The sequence below is a fragment of the Vulpes vulpes genome, chromosome 1 (assembly GCF_048418805.1).
Source record: "Vulpes vulpes isolate BD-2025 chromosome 1, VulVul3, whole genome shotgun sequence".
NCBI lineage: Eukaryota > Metazoa > Chordata > Mammalia > Carnivora > Canidae > Vulpes > Vulpes vulpes.
The window spans coordinates 74,932,683-74,949,616 of NC_132780.1; the positions used below are offsets into that span (position 1 = coordinate 74,932,683).

At 50.9% G+C, this 16,934-nt stretch overlaps 1 protein-coding gene across 14 annotated transcripts in view; it reads right to left on the reverse strand.

Moving 5' to 3' along the window:
- Positions 1 to 10,844: 10,844 nt before the first annotated feature.
- The window catches only part of ARID1B (AT-rich interaction domain 1B), a 491,955-nt gene continuing 485,865 nt past the window's right edge, over positions 10,845 to 16,934 (reverse strand). For all 14 annotated transcript variants that reach the window (XM_072767266.1, XM_072767261.1, XM_072767255.1 and 11 more), the window contains 2 exons: positions 16,236 to 16,366; positions 10,845 to 13,980 (listed from right to left, as the gene is read on the reverse strand). In XM_072767266.1, the coding sequence (XP_072623367.1) occupies positions 12,256 to 13,980; positions 16,236 to 16,366 (1,856 nt within the window). In that variant the 3' untranslated portion in view covers positions 10,845 to 12,255. The remainder of the gene's footprint in view (positions 13,981 to 16,235; positions 16,367 to 16,934) is intronic.

Here is a 16,934-nt window from a genome sequence, read left to right on the forward strand (position 1 = left end):
CCTGGGGTGTGCGGGCCCCCCTGCTCCAGACTCCGGGCCACCAGGCTCCTGCTGACCCTCCCGGCTCGTTTGGGTGAAGACTCCCCAGTCACGGGATGCCGATGGGATCCCATTTACTCCTGCACGACGGTTGCACACGTACCCGCTCCCTGTGGCGGGGACAGTGACTCACGGGGCCCGCCTGGGGCCGATTGGGGCCTGTTCATCACTGTGGGGTCACTCAGGGCCACCCTCACTCGTCACTGTCGGCCCTCCCTCCCTGGGGCCGCCAGGGACGGGGAGGGCACGGATGGCCCCCCCAGGCCGCCGAGGAAGGGACAAACACCGCCTTCCCCCCCTCTGCTAGTGAACGACGAACGAGCACGAAGCTCACAAGAAAACGTACTTACAAGTATGAACGGGTGTTTCCTCAGCCTCTTAGCTACAACTTCCTTGGAGGACCCTCAGGTGTCCACTGAGGCGGCCCTGGGGTGCCCGGGCCCAGCACACGCGCCTGCCCCCCACGGGCCTGGAGCCGGGGCGCCCTCGGAGCAGCAGGTGTGCGCCTCGCCTTCTGCACCGGGGCGGGGACAAGCGGCTGGGCCGGCGCAGGAGACCCTCCTCTCCAGCTCTGGGGGGCGGGGTACCCCGCGCCCCGTGGGAACGGTCAGGGGTCAGCTGCGGGAGGGCGGGAGGCCAGAGGCTGCGGGATTGATCCCATCGTGTAAGAGAAGGGCAAGGGCGATCCCAAGAGCGATCCCAAGAGCGATCCCAAACACGAAGCCGGGGCTCCCGCCCCTGAAGGTGACAAGGTGACGCGTGAGTAAAGTCACTGCGGACACGCGGGAAACGCGGAATGCCACCGACCAGCTGGAAGTGCCGCTCCGTTCCCTGAGTTGGGAGGTGGACGGGGTTGGCAGGACCCGCGGCCAAGGGACCCGCCTGCGGGGCTGGGAACCCGACAGGCTTTCCCCGTGGGGAGGACTTCGTCACTTCTAAGAGCCACCAGCTGCCATTTAAAGGTGCCGATTGGCCTTGCTGCATGGAGGAGGCGCCCAGGCCCTGCTGCTGGCGGGGGGACAGCGGCCGTGGCCCTCCTGTGGGGCAGGAGCGGGGCACGCGGCGGCCTTGGTTCAGGGTCAGGGTCCCCCTGTGCCTGCGCCAGAGGCACTGCCAACTCACCTCGAGGCGTCTGGGCAAGCCGGGACTAGCCAGCTGCCCTCTCTGGGGGAAGCGTCATGAGACTCATGTCCCTGACCCCGAGCCTGACAGAGCCACTCCTGTCCTGGCACCTGAGCTCAAGGCTGCTGGCAAGTGGGCGGTGGGGCCTCCTGAGAAGAGACCAGCTCCCGACGGTGGGTCGTGCTTCCCCTCCCTGAACCACGTCTGGCGGTCTGAGGCCATCTGTGCCGAAGGACCTGGGGCCACCTGAGCTGCCACCCGGGAGGGAGGTGGCGTAAGCTGAGGCCTCAGGCTGGGGGGATGCCCTGGGCTGGAGGGGTGCCAGGGGCTGGGGTGTACCTGGGGCTGGGGGGATGCCCGGGGCTGGAGGGGTGCCAGGGGCTGGGGGATACCCGGGGCTGGGAGGATGCCAGGGGCTGGGGACGAAATTGCACCTGCGAAAAGAGAACCACTTGGAATTTTTACAATATTGTTTTTAGAAGTAAGACATTCAGGACCCATTGCTCCTGGGCTGCGCAGGAGCAGTGAGCAGCTTGCCGGGGCCGAGAAAGCCCAGCTAGTACCTGGAGGAATTCCCCAGCGCTCACGGAGGTGGCGGGAGTGGACAGCGAGCGTGGGGAGGGCGGTTAAGGAAAAGGGACGACGCAAGAAGGCCGGGTCGGGGAGGGCTGCGCGACAGGGGCTCTGAGAGGACGCAGCACGAAGAGGAAACCAGCAGCAGCTCAGCTGGGGCACCGCGGACACACAGCCCGTGACACTGTGACACCGAGGGACAGCAGCGAGGGGGAGAAGGGGGGCTGTTTAAAGATGAAACCACGTTCAACCTAAAAGTCCCCCACATCGTCGGCGGGGAGAAGGGCTTCAGGGAACAGCCCCCGGGTCAACACGACCATCGGGGTGAAAACTCGCTCTGACGAGGAAACCGAGCGCTTGCACGGGTTTTACAAAATGAGGCAGAAATGAAAACATAAATATTTCAACAAAGAAGTAGGAAGAGACCCCAATGACGCGGAGGAAGGGGAAGGAAAGAGGCCAGCAGGGCACCCCCGATGGCCGCACTAGTGCCGGACAGACGGCTGGACAGACGGAGGGCCAGCCCAGGAGCCCAGGCCCCGGAAGGCGGGCGCTCGGGAAGGGCCCTTGCAGGCCGCCCTGAGGAGTCTCCCCCTCTAAAGCAGAGGGGGGACCCCCGCCTGGGCCTGTGTGGACAGTCCAAGCCCCCTGCCCGGCAGCTGTAGCGCGAGGAGGACACGGCGGGGCTCCGGGGCCTGGGGGGCCGCGGGTTCATTGCTTGCAGCGGCTGGTGTGGAGGCCCTGGTGGCCACAAGAGACCCCGAGGGACATGATGGAGCCGCCAGAAGGCAAGGCGGCAGTCCCAAGGGGCTGGCGGGTGGCAGTCCCCTCGCTTCCCTTGGGGTCCGGGCCTCAGGAGCCCATCAAGTGGGGGGGCTGGCCCCCTGCCGCGGGAGGTGCCGTCTGCGGCCCAGAGTCCCAGCCGGGGCAGGACACGGGCCCCGCGCATCTGTGTGAGGCCCGCTGACCCCAGGCCGCATGCGGGAGCCGTGGTTCAGGTCAGGTTTCCAGCACGATCGGACACCCCAACAGTGGAGAGTGGGGCCCACACCCCGTTGCTCTCCGACAGCTGGGGCACCCAGCCCCTCGTGCTCCCCCCGTGAGCGCCCCACTCGCAGAGGCGCGGCAGCGGATGGCACCGCCCGGGAGGCGGACGCAGACCGGCCACCGAGCACCACTCCCACGGGGAAGGCTCTGGACGCTGGCCAAGGTCGTTCCCCGGTGCGGTGAGTTTTGGAGCAAAGCGGGATGGTTTCCGCCTGCCTGCGAAGGGCCCCCGAGCCGGCCCGCCGGTGAGCCCTGGGCCCTGCGAGCCGCAAGCCGGGATCTGGCCCTGGCGCCTCTCCTGCGGGGTCGGCATCTTGGGGTGCGTCCCGGGCACTCCTGGGGACTTGCACGGCGGGTCTGCAGTCAAACTGTGCCCTCTGTGCCCGGGACCTCCTCCTCGCCCAATGACCCCGTGCAGCACGCGCTGCCACCGTGGGGCCAGCAGCTGGTCCCTCCTGCGTCCCCTCCTGGGGTCCCGCCGCCCCTGGACCCTGCTCCCCTCTCGTCCCTGAGCCTTTCCCCTCCACACTCTTGTTCTGAACACCGGCAGAGCCCGCAGGCCTTCTCCCGGCACCCCCATCAGCACCTCTTCGCAGACACCCCAGCCCTCACCCCGCACTCGCTGGCCCAGGCGTCCGGACCCCCGTGCCCCACCGCCGCCAACCAGCTGCGCTGGTGGGTCCCGTGGCCACACAATCTCAAGAAGCCCCCCGCTTCATCTCCCTTAGCAACTGAAACAAAGTGCCTGAATCTCAGTGGCTGAAAACCACCCAAATACGCCACCGGACAGGCCGTGGGCTGGACGCCAACAGGGGTCTTCCCCGGGGCCCGAAGCCTTCTGAGCCCGTGCGGAGGGTCCTGGCCTCCAGGTCGGGAGGCTGCCCACACCCCGGCCCCGCCGTCCTCCACCTTCAGGGCCCGCGGCCCAGCACCTCCTGACGGCCCTCTGGGTCACACCTTCACATCCCCTTTGACTCTCTGCTTTTAAAGACCTTTGCACAGACCTAGGGCCCTCCCGGATCATGTCCTCACCCGGGGTCAGCTGGTAACCACCGCGACTGCCCTGTGCTGGCAGCCCACCCCATCCCGAGGGGCTGGACGCCTTCGGAGACCACTGTGCCGCAAGCAGATGGTGTCCCTGAGGCTCACAGTTGGTCCCCTCCCCAAGGACTGGCCACCCCACTCGGAGGGACCCATGCCAGGAACGGCCTTTCCGTCCCCTTCCTTTGACTGTACAATCACCAGGCCCCGTGTCCCCAACACCCCGGGGTCTGTCACGTGTTCCAAAGGCTGCTCACCCTCCTTAGCCGACAGCCACTTGGGCCTCACTTGGCCCTCAGCGCCCCTTGCTGGACACTGTGAAGCCCTGATGATTTTCCACCGCTGGTTTCACTCCTCTGGTTCCCAACTAGTTGTCACAGAGGGTCTCACTATTGTTCAAGTCTTTCAGGGACCTGCCAAGGCCCGCCTTCCCAGGGGGATGCAGGACTCCTGTGGTCTCGTCCTTGCTTAACTCCTCAGTCTCCTCATGGTGCCCCACCCCAGCTCCTCCCTCAGACCACCTCGAAACCTGCAATGGAACAATTCTGGATTTCTTTTTGGTCCCTGAATGCCCAGAGATCTTTCATAACTCTCATCTCCCATAGGATGGGCACTATTCCTGGGGAAGAACGACTTCTCCATTTCTTAGCCTCATTTGAACTCATGCCGTCTCCTACAGGAAGGCTTCCCAGGTTGCCCCCTCCAACCTGGGCCGGGTTCCTCTCCTGTATCCCCTGCAACATGCATCAGACTGAATGGTCCTTACCTGCTGACGTGTGTGGCCCCAATTAGGCAGGTGACGATGTTTTCAGAATGAGATTGCCATGGTTTATTCGATGCCTATCGTATGGTAGACTGTGGGCTTGGGCTTTGCCCACTGTTATGCTGATGGGAACCACACAGACCAGGCATGGAGCAAACCAGGAGTGAGGGTCCCTAGACTGGTCATGAGAGAACACCAGAAACCTCGTCCCCTGAAAGGCCGGGTCTTTCTCCCCCATGACAGGTACAGGGCGGGAGGGTCAGAAGCTGTCTGTCCTGGTCACCTAGGTCAGAAGGTGACGAGGGCCAGCAAGGGGAAGCAGGGGCTCGTCTGCTGAGTCAGGAGAGCAGGTCTCTCCCGGGGATGATGGGAGAGCTGAGAAATCTCTCGGCGGGGCTCCACCTAAGTGGGGTTTCCCATGTGCTTTTGAGCAAATCGCAAACAACAGACTTCTCACCCCCACCTCAGGAAGAGATGCCAGACAGGAGGCTTTGAGGAATGTTCTCCAAAAATGTAAGTTCAATACCCCAGATGAGCATGAGACTGTGAAAATGATTTACAGGCACTTAAAAATCTCACCATTTAACAACGGCCCTTAAAGACAGATTCGGAATGGATGGGAAGAGATGCCAGTTCATATCAAGGTTTGATTGCTCAGTGCTCTGAGCCCCCAAACCAATATCAAATTTAATTTTTGAAAACAAGGCCCACCACGATGAGATTCCACTAATTAACAAAACCAATTTTTTTTTTTTCCAGATGCATCCCAATCTACCCACCAAAGCAGACATCAAATGTTAAATGGGGGAGAGGGGACTGCACATGAGAAGTTGGCTGAGAGAGGCCTTCACTCGAAGCTCCCTCTGGAATTGCAACTCATCTCGATAAATCACTGTGGCTTCTCGCCATCAGGAGTCTTCTCCCTTCAGATCTTATGGCCAAGAGAAGCACTGGCCATATGTTCACACCATTTGGTGAAAGATACACTGAACCAACAAAACAAGCATTGCACTTATGGGTAATTTTTTTTTATCGTGCTAAAAGTGTATTCATCTTCAATGTGTAGAAGATACCGTGTCACTTTTTTCCCCGTGGGAACAAATAGCCTCTTGTATGAGACCAGCATTTTTAAAGCCATGATCCAAACATATGCAACTGGTGTCATCCCCATATGTCCCCTTTTACTCCTCAGGTGTCTTCTGAGTCACAATGGGTGAATGCAAAGGGAAACAGAACAGATTATGAAATTAAAAGCCAAAATGTTGTCTGACAGAGGTACCGAAGAGGTCATTTGTTAGAATGTTCTCACAGCCGCCAAGCTAGCGAAGCGCCCAAGAGCATTGGAGATAACAGGGCTGAACGGCATGCCAATTCCTACCGGACAGGCCCCTTCTCTGGGTGACGAGGAGTTTCAATTTTCAAAGCTACCCGGGGTTTGGTTAATTCCAATTTCTCATCAAGTGTCATCCATGAAAGCCCATGGGCCCAACTTCCTGAAGACATTTAATTCCAGTACAAGTTTTGCAGTCTACCTGAAGGTCCAGAAAGGCAGAAAGTCTGACATCTTCTGGGGATCTCGGTCTCTGGTAGCGGGCCTCGTGTCCAGTAGGGATGTAATCGTGAGTTCCCTGTGGGAATTCACCACGCCCTTGGGCATGGGGATGAGGAGGGAGGCCCGAGAGAGCCTGGGAGGACAGAACTGTACCCCGGGGTGCTTACACCAGGGACCAGGTGACAGTTACATCTGTGTCTCAACACGACACAAACAGATGAAGCTCTTGAGGAGGCCGCTTAAGGAGAGACTCTTGGAGGAGTCTCTTGTACAGGACAGAGCACTGCCCAGACTTTCCGGACTTTGTTGTAAATTTGGACTATGTTCCCTTTAATAGAAGCACAGACGTAAAGTGAGCATCTGACATCACATCTAGATGATGTTTTACAAAAGACCCCTCGCCCCCTCTCATCTGTGGCCAACATACACCATGGCTTCTGCTTTAGAAGTCCTCGGATCCTCTGGATTTTGCATAGAGCTGGAAACATTTCTTAGGCAAATATGCATTCTTGGAAAGGGGAGGTCTCAGTTTGATTCCAGCCACTTTGTGTGTCAGCCTAGGCTTCTGTTTCTGGAGAAAGGATGTTATAATGTTCTATACCAAGGCTTCTGTGAAGACAACTAATAGCCATGAAATTCCTTCAAGCGCAAAAAAACATCCGAATGTGAAATAATTACCACTTGCTAGGAAGCGGTGTTATAAATGCTGCCGGTTTTTTGCCTTAAGAAACTGCTTTTGTTTGGACAAGGATATCTTCAAGGGGCTGAATCCAAGTTTAGGTTCCTTAAGTCTTTGGAAAAATCTACGTGCGTACTTGGAGCATACAGATCCTCGGCCACCTAAATACCAAATCTACGTGGAAGATCAAAGCTCAAGGTTCATGGATTTACCTGACCTTAAGCCTCATGGAAATGCAGGGCGTCCTGAATTCCTTTTTGGTAGCCCACGGGAACATGGCCCGTGTCCAGCTGAGTGTGAAGACTAGAGCTCCTTTCTCCGGGAGAGCTCTCTGCTCTGTACACCCGATGCAAAGGAACAGCAAAATCAAACACTGGGGTTGGCCACCCGCCACGTGAGCCCTGGAAGATGTTCCTAGGCACTGTTCCCTTCGAGGAGGGCACGAAAGGGCGAGCCCAGGGCACAGCTGTATTCCAAATACGCCTCCCCAGGCCCGTGAAGCTAAAGGGGAGGTCTTCCCCCACCTCGGGATGCCCAAGTCCCCAAACCAAGCTGCGTGAGAGAAATTCAGCATCATCACCTTGCCCACCAGACACAGGCAGTCAAGTGACCAAGGCTCTATGGCTTATTCTAGAAAACTAAAACCAAAAAAGTAACACAGAACTGTGTGGCTGGTTAGGAAAACCAGAGAAGATATTCTCTTAGGCAAGATTTTAAATTTCTGTGAAACCTGCCTGAAGGTACCCACCAAAGGCAGAGCGTGTGTGTGTGTGTGTGTGTGTGTGTGTGTGTGTGTGAGTGAGCGCATGCGCAGGAGGACTACACAGCGATCACACAGGTTACCAGGTCTTTGCATAATTATCTCCTGTAATCCTCGCCCATCCAGAGGTCGGCATCACCCCCATATTATGGACCAGGAAACAGGCTCAAAGAATTTAAGTACCTTGGTTCAAGGTCACAGAGAGGTCCTCTCAATGAGGACGACTCAGTTTGAGGTTAGGGAATAACGGACTCTGGACAAGCAAGCGACGTGGCTTAGAAGGGAGGCAGGGTCTCGGGCTAGTGCGGATTATCTACGGAAGCTCTGCAGCAATGTCATGGGGAAGAAAAAAGGGTCCAAGATTAATGAAGTCAGGAAATGTTTGGGATACACAGGCTTCTTTTCTGCAGGATTTCTCAGTTTTTGCTGCGGTAATATGGATTACAGATGGCCAAGAGGAGACTAGGTCAGGAGTCTCTGGCGGGTTTTTTGTTTTGTTTTGAGATCGCTTCTTTTTCTTAGACTGTACTTTGAAAAAGCTGGGGTAAAACTTCAAGCCCCTGAAATCAGACTCAGGGAAAAACTCATTGGATGCCCCCCCCCTCCCAGCTCCCCCTCAGCATTTCTTATGTTTAAATCCCTAAGTGAATTAACTTGGTAATCGGGCTGTGGCATTTGAGAGGCCCCGGGCACACCACGGGGGGGGGGGCCGGGCACGGACACACGGACACGGAGGGGGTGGGGGGGGCTCTGTGGGACTTACAGAGGGTCGTCCTGCAGTTTCCGAGGATTCCTGCATTTCCGCGGCCTTACCAAGCGGCCAGGCGTCACTGGGTCCCGGGCTCCGGCGGCTGCAGCACCACAGCCGAGAGCCCGAGGGCCCCGGGCCCCTACAGGTCAGGCCGGCGCTGCGCCTTGGCTCCCGGCTCCTCGCTCCTCGGTCCAGCTCTTCTGGCCGCACTCTGAGGGGCTAACAGCCAGAGCCTTCCTTTGGTTTTGGGCCAACCAAAATGCACTACGTGCTCTCAGCACGTAAGCACCCCATTCGGAAGACTGTCCCTGTACGTGTCTGACCCAAGACTATCACACGATTGGAAACAGGGTCTCGGATCACGAGGGACTCCTCGGAGCCTAGAACAGAGCTGGGCACGCAGCGGGCGCCCGACACCTCTGCCGAGCTGGTGAGTAAGGAGACAGCCTGGCAGCTTGGGTACCGACACCGGAGACGGCTCTGGGCTGGCCAGGAGGTCCCCCCGGGGTGATGCTGGTAGGGTGGCGGGGAGGGCAGGGGCTGTGGGGTGGCTGGGCTTCCAGCTCTCCGATAAAGAAGTGAAACGCAACTCAGTGAGAAGAAACCGGGTTGTTTGGGGCGTCACTTTGGGCTCAGTTATAATACCTTCTCTGCTTCCTTGCAGGTGAACAGATAATGGGAATTGGTCCACAGGGTTTGACAGGGAATGAGAGATTTCCAGCAGTTTTTAAACGGATGGATTTCAGGGCAAAGGCCATATTCTTTCCATAAAAGAAGTAGTTAATAGCTTACACTGTATCATCCAACTGCTCATACCCGGCCCCCCTTAAAAAACCATTCTCTAACTTTTCAAAAACAGCATAACTAGTTTCTGAATAGGCCACCTTTGCCAATAAAAACAGATTCTCTACCACTCTCAACCTCAGACAAAACATTCAAATAGTTATTTCTGAGCACATGCCACCCAATACCTCTTATGTGACATTAAAAAAATGCACTCAAATACCAACAGATTCAACTTTATAGCACCATTCCAAAATACTAAACTTTCTTTGCACCTTTATTTTTATCTTTTTTTTTTTTTTTCTTTTTGTACACATTTAAAGTACGGGCATCCTGTAAATTTCTGAAAAGCCTCTTAGGGGGAAAAAAAAACCAACTAATTTTTAGGACAAAGCAGTAACTCAGTTTGTAGGCAGGATGATCTCAGGCAGGCTGTAAATTCTTCGTGGGCTTCTGCAGTCTTGATTCTGGGGTGAATGTAGAAAGGATGCTAAAGTCTTCCTGGATTATTCTAGAGGTTACATTGCATATCAGTATGTAAAAACTTGTTGCTCAATGGTCAGACTCTAGGTATTGATTACAACTCAAACCATGACAACAACAGTCTTTTGTAATGATTTTACTTTTTTGAATGACAAAGGAATTGGGGTATTAGATGACTTCAGAGTCTGTATACACCTTGTATTCATGCTCTGTAAGAGAGCAGTTAGACTCCTACCGAGTTCCCTCGTACAAATCTTCGTATTTGAAGCTCAGAGCACTAAAATCTGTTCTTAGCAAGCAGATGTATTTAAAGTAGAGTTATAAATGGGTTTTTTTAATTCAACATATATTTGGCTGCATTGTTAAGTACGAAGATTGTGTGAGTAATGTGGGGGTTGACAGATGAGGACACTGCTCGCAGAAAAATCGGGTTCTCATGACACTAGAGTCACGTTTCACACACTGGTCGCAGCTGCGTGCTCTGGTCTGACTCTTCTGTGCACGACCCTGGGCAACGGTCTGGCGAGAGGACTTGGGGTGTTTGAGTGTGCTGGGACTGGTGGGGTGGTGAAGAGGTAGAGTCAGAAGGGTGTCCACTAACCACTTAATTCTGCAGCAGTTTCAAAGAAATTGAGTGTCACACAATAACAGTCAAGGACCCGGGAAGAAAGAGTTTAAATTAGAAGTGACTAGTATTAAAAAGCTACTGTGCACCAGGTAGGAAGGAATATGAGAATATTAATATGCCCTGAAATAGAAATAATCACTTTGCACTATGTACACCACATACAATATAACATATTCTTTTTTAACATTGCACAATATAAATATTATACACGTGGAGTTAACTAAATGCGAAATACCTCTGAGGCACACAGAAAAAACATGGACTAGATTGAACTCTGATTAAAATCAAGATGGTAGGTTAGTAAAAGGCAGAGTGTTACATCGTCAGGCCAGTGAGCTCCTGGGCTGGCAGCCATCTCCCATATACACCGAACATTCTCATGCCTCAGTGTCTTAGAGTCGATTGCTTGAAAGACTAATTCGCTAAATACTTTGAGAAAATCAAACCATTGCTCCCCACTCTAAAGCAGGTGATCCCCTAAAGGTCCCTCCCGACCTCCGGGTTTGGTGATGAGGACTATGTTAGTACACAGCTGGGTTCCCCCTAGTTCTTGCGAACAACTTGGTTACTATGAAACCACTGGAAGGAACTAAAACAGTATTCAAGAACACCCATCACAGTGCTTAACAAGATTTAATGTACATTTATTCTTAACATGTGGAACATATAAAGATTTTATACTGAATAAATGATATTCATTAAGCCAGAGGAAAAGGAGGAATTTACATCAAGTTTTTTTCTTTTTTTTTTTTAAACTACATTATCTTGAAATACAAATGTGGATTCTCGTCACTGAAAAATCTTTGAAGTTGTGTTTCTTCCTTTTAGCTGTATTTTTTCCTTTTTTGTCTGTACTGGTAACCATAGTCTAAATCAATCCATATGCAACCATTTCCACACCTTGATTCATGAAGCAAATTGTGATCAGCTGCTCTCCCGAAATAGAGCATGACTTTATACATACAGAAACTTGTACATTACCCTCTTTTTTTGTGTGTTTTTTTTTGTTTGTTTTTGTTTTTTGTATTTTTTCTTTCTTTTTTTTTTTTTTTTGGAGATATGGCCCTAATGAAAAAATATATAAAATAAAAATAAAAAATTATTTAAATCTACCATCACTTCGTAGTTACCACATCATGAAAAAGAAACTAAAAACTTTGTACTAAAAAAAAAAAAAAGAAAAGAAAAGAAAAAATGAGGGTATGTTTAATGTACAACTTCTATATACATCACAGCCCATAGGCAGTAAAAAAAAATATTTAAAAAATGATTAAAGGAATTGTGAAGAACTGCCATGTGGAAGGCAAATGACAGACAGCAGACATGACGGTAGTGGTGAGGAAGCAGTTTCCGTTGATCGTTGTCACGTATGTATTTTCAATCTTAACTTAAAAAAACATTGGTTTTGCTCCTAGCCTCATGTAACCATTTTTCTGTGGAGAAACCAGTATCATTTTATAGTTTGACTACTGACTGACACACCTCCTTGAGCCCCTATTCCTACATCTCTAGAAGTTTCTATTGCACAGAGCTTTGGGCGATGGGATACAGTTTTTTTTTTTCATTATCTGAAGAATAACATGCCTAGAAGTTGATAATTTTTCACCTTTTTGCCTCAGTGTGGTGAAATTTTCCCATCTTAGCATCTTTTGCCACAATTTTTTTCGTTAAAGTCAATTTGCTTCCCAAAAAAAAAAAAAAATGCAATACAACATGGAAAAGTACATTAAAAAGAAAATCTGTGAAAAACAAAAAGTGACCTTTGAATGTACTAGACAGCAACTTTGGTTAAAAAAAAAAACAAAAACAAAATAAAAACCCCCCAAAGGATGTACTTATACACACAGACAGCAAATATTAATTTCATAACTGTTCGAATTAATTATTTCTTTAATTCCCAATTGGTAAATAGTGACTGGGGCAGAGGAGCAGAGATTTTCTTTTCCTTCTTCCTACGCTGGATAAAGAACAGAAAACAGCCAGTTATACGGGAGCCTCTAGTCTTCACTCACACATGCTGCCTTCTCACGGGTGTCATAACTGCCCGATCTGAAACAGTACATCACAGATGACAGACGCCACCAGAGAGTTCAGGACGGCTGATATCGAGATATCCAGCAACCGGCCCTCGTGCAGAAGGAATTCCGAGCGGTTCTCGTCCACCCTGGCCATGGCCAGCAGAGCCTTGGCCGCCCTGCACATCATGTCCACGCTAGGTGGTTCTAGAGGCGGGGGCTGCATGTGCAGGAGGTTATGCTGGCTCTGCTGATACTGGGCCATGGTGACCCCATCCTCTAGGAAGCTTATCAAGTTTCCAATGCTCCCTTTCTGCACGGCTATCGCCCTTGCTGCCAGTGCGTCCCCTTGGGCAAGGTTCGATAAGAGAGCCATGGACATTTCTCGACAGACTGGGTTTTTGCGATCCCCAACGTACCTAACTAACGTCGCATAGAATTTCTCCTGACGACTAAATGGAGGCGTGGCCAAGATCAGGTCCACATTGTTGTCCTGGATACTGAGTTTACAGAGGGTCTCCAGGACGAGTCTCTGTGGCGACAGGACAGAGTTGGGTCCCACCGTTGGAAAGGGGTCTTGTGCCTCTGCAGACGGGCACACCATCCAGTGCAGCAAGCCATCCAAAATCGGCAAGCAGATGCTCTCTGTGTAAGCAGACAAGTCTAGCTGCCCAGAAATGTTGGCCAATGTGACTAACGTGTTGTCCCTTAAGACCTCCAGGCAGTCCCACCACCACTCATCCTTGCTGCAGGCCACCCCTTTGTCCTCGTCTTCCTCTTTCTCATAGGTCTGCGGCGCTCGCTTCCTCTCCGGATGCTCGTGGTGAAGAAGAATCAGCTTCCCCAGGATCAGCACCAAGCCTGGATGTTTGGACATCTCGGCGTCGTTGCCAGGCACAAAAGACAAGCTACGGACAATATTGGACACACAGATACAGCGCTTGGCCAGGGAATCCTGCCAGTGCGCGATGGTGCAGAGAGGAGTCTCGTCTCGGCTCCTTGGCTCGTCCTCCAGCAGCTTGATGTTCCGGTGACTTTTGGCTTGATGTATCCCAAAGGGGAACTTACCGCTCTCCGTCTGGGTGCCGGGGTTCGCGTCTTCAGGCAGCGCCCCCGGCCGAGCAGACAGGACATCGTCGATGGTTGCGATGATGCTTTTCTCTTGCTGCTCCTCGGCCTCCCCTCTTCCTTCTTGCTCTCTCTTCCTACCTGCGGAGCTTAGAGCAGGAGGCGGACGCCTACGAGGAGGAATTTCCATCTTGCTCTCAAAGTGAGTCTGGATGTGCTCGGTGGTGTCGCCGCCACCGAGCTGCCAGTGGAGAAGCCCACTGTTGAACTCCTGGACGCGACCCAGCTTGTCCGACCGGTCGACGACAAACAGGTTGTTCTTTTTGACTATCTTTATGGGCAGCTTGTCGAACTTACTAGCCTGCCGGGGCTTCTCCTTTGGATCTGCGGGGGCAGTGGGAGAGGCCAGAGTCACGCTGCTCCTCTCCGTTTCTGGCTTCCCGCTGTCCTCCTCGTCCTCGTCCTCATCCTCCTCGTCCTCTTCGTCCACGCACTCGGTGTCATCCTCCTCTTTCCCGGAATCGTCAGCCGACGACTGGCCATCGTCTCTCTTCACTGCATTGTGATCAAGTGCTTTCTGGCTGGGGTCTCCCACCTCGTATTCCATCAGAATTCCAAAGATGTCAATTAGGCATTTCCTAAAGTACTCTACTAAAAGTTCGAGAAATCCAGACAACTAGAAGGAAGGACAAGAACAAGAGCGGGTACAATGTCATCAGGTCAGGAAGGACTGAAAAGGGTCAATCCTGGTGGCTACCAACACATTTTTTTTAAGGGTAATTTTCACATGTTTTAATTCCTTGTCGGCTAGGCCAAAGAGAGACTACACAGGAGTTAGAAAGGTCTCCCTGAATTTTATATTGTTAACGAAGCCAACGTTTACCATGCTTTCTATTTGCTGCTTACTTTCCCACTCCTTCAGTATGAAACCTTCACTGTTATTTTCTTATTTTTTAATATTATCGGTTCTTTGCCTTTTCTTCTCCTTTAGGTACGAGGCGCTCTATACTAGAAGAGTGGGAACCTGGATTTTATAGACTCATTCACCCAAAGTGAATCTGTTCTCTTCTGCTATTTTATCTGAGACTTGCTTGCCTGGATTTTTATGGTTATTATTGTTAGGATTTTACGGTTATTTTTGTCTCAGGTGCCATAGGTTACTCTAATTTACATCCTCCATATATCTTTGGGAGAAGATAATTTCAGCAATGTAGTAGCACATAAACACAGAAAATTAAAAACAAATCAATTTAGTCCCTGATAAATGAATTAGAATGTCTCGTAGAATGCACTTTTACATTGCAGCTCTCACAACTGCAGCTGAAAGACAAAAGCAACTCTGAGAATCAGTTTTGTGTCCCTTAAGCAAATGTTTGGCTCGAGAAAACCGATAACCCTGTGATTAGCCACTGCCCAGCTCTCCTCCCCCAATGCCCACCCCACCAGATCTGGGTGGGTAGAGGACAGGTAAGTACAGAAGGATTCTTCAATGATAGGTGTTTTGGAAATCACCCATACTGTCATATCCTGCTCTCAATTTCTTGAAAGTGGATTTAGAACTGTTATTAAGAAGTAAGGGGACACTCAAGTACTGACCACAAAGTACTCTGTTTTTAGGGGATGAAGGCACAGTTTTTCAAGTGAAGATCTGGGGGTTTGGACCCTCCCATCCCTTAAAGTTGACTTTTTCCCTGGGGGTAAGGGGTAAGTCACTAAAGCAATTCTGGTTATTAAAATGTGTGATCCTGAGGGGGACATTTGACGGGATGAGCACTGGGTGTTTTTCTGTATGTTGGTAAATTGAACACCAATAAAAATTAATTTATTAAAAAAAATAAAAAAAAATAAAATGTGTGATCAATAGTAGTTTACTCTGCTAACCCAAGGATGAAAGGTCATTACTTGAGCAAAGGAAGTATATACAGTTTTTAGTATTTTCTGTTACAATAGGCTTCATGAGATGTTTATAACCTTATTAACACACTTCTGATCCAGTGAAAAACTGCCTTTCAGGGCTACGATGAGGACTTAAATATGAGAAGGAACATAAGGTGGAAGATTCTGGTCCAATGTCAACAGAAGCAAGGTAATTAGATGTTTGGGCTTTTTTCACCCAAAGCAGAGAATTGTTCATCCACAGTAGGGAGAATTACCTTCTTCATTTTTGTTTCTAAATATTTCTTTAAAAGTTTGTAGCTAAAAAAATAAATAAATAAAGTTCATAGCTCAGTTGGCTCTTGGGCATTTTGCCTAACCCTCTGCTCCCTTCTCTTTTCTAGCAGTTACACTGGAAGCTACATTAGGCCTACCACTGGACAAGGGAGCGCTTTAATCTTATTAAAAGTAGTAGGTTTTCACACGATTGCTTCAAAATAAGGTGGAGAGGCAAAAATGGAGGAAATGGACCAAGAAACGCTCCTGGCGCTGAGTTCATAACTATCTCAGCCAAATAATGGGGCTATGAGGGTTCATTAAACTGTTCTCTCTACCTCTCCCTATAGCCTACATTTTTTATAATATAACATTTCTTTTTAATTAAAAGAAAGAGGCCTGGTCTCCCTGGAAAGCAGGGTATGTCCCACAGAAAGCTCCTGCATACCCAATACTGACTCCAGTCCCAGCTTGATGATATATTTGGATTCTTTCCCACCTGCCTGCTGACAGTCATTCTAAGGAACTCACCTTTACTACGGTCTATTCCACACGCACATGCACACGCACATATGTGCGTGCACATGAGGGGATAGTTTCTTTGCGATAAACACAAGTAAGTGTGTGCTAATACTAGAGCGTGAAGTGACTTATTCCCAACTGAATTCTCTGGGACCGCCATGTCCGCTGGGGGCGCCAATCACCTCTTGCATTTGCTGACACACTGCACTATAGCCCTTTCTTAAGCCACTTGGGCCCATGGATGTGTTACTGGCTTACCTGGGAGAGACTGAAGGTAGCGACGGTGCTGTCATCGTACAGGAGAATGTTAATAGTGTCCAGAGCCCAAGTACTTTCAGCCAGAAGACCTGACTTAAGGGACATCATCACACGCCAAGCCTCAGGAGTAACTAAAACCAGGGGGAAAGATCAGGGCATAATTAATATTAACTCTATGCATGAAAGGACAGAAGAAAATAACAGAAGAATAAGGAAAGAGAAGCTGAGTGTAGGGGTGCCTGGGTGGCTCAGTTGGTGAAGTGTCTGCCTTCGGCTCAGGTATTGGTCCCAGGGTCCTGGGATCGAGTCCCACATTGGGCTCCCTGCTCAGCAGGGAGTTTGTTTCTCCCTCTACCCCTCCCACTGCTCATGAGCTCACTCTCATGCATGCTCTTTTTTTCCTCTCAAATATATAAAATCTTTTTAAAAATTATTAAAAAAACAACAAAAGAAGTCGAATGTTGAGTTAAATACTGATTTCAAACAAATGTTCGGAGGCACGGTGAAACGTGATCATTTCCATATTTTAAATGGAGGTGACAGTTTACTAAAAAATTTTCATCATTTATGATCCTTTGGATGTGTTGGTTAAACATGAGCTCAACGTGCTGCTAGAGGTGGCAGTGGCTAAGCACAACGGCCCTTCCTCATCTCTGATTTGTTTCCTTTAGCCCCTAACAGACTCTGTAATGATGCAGC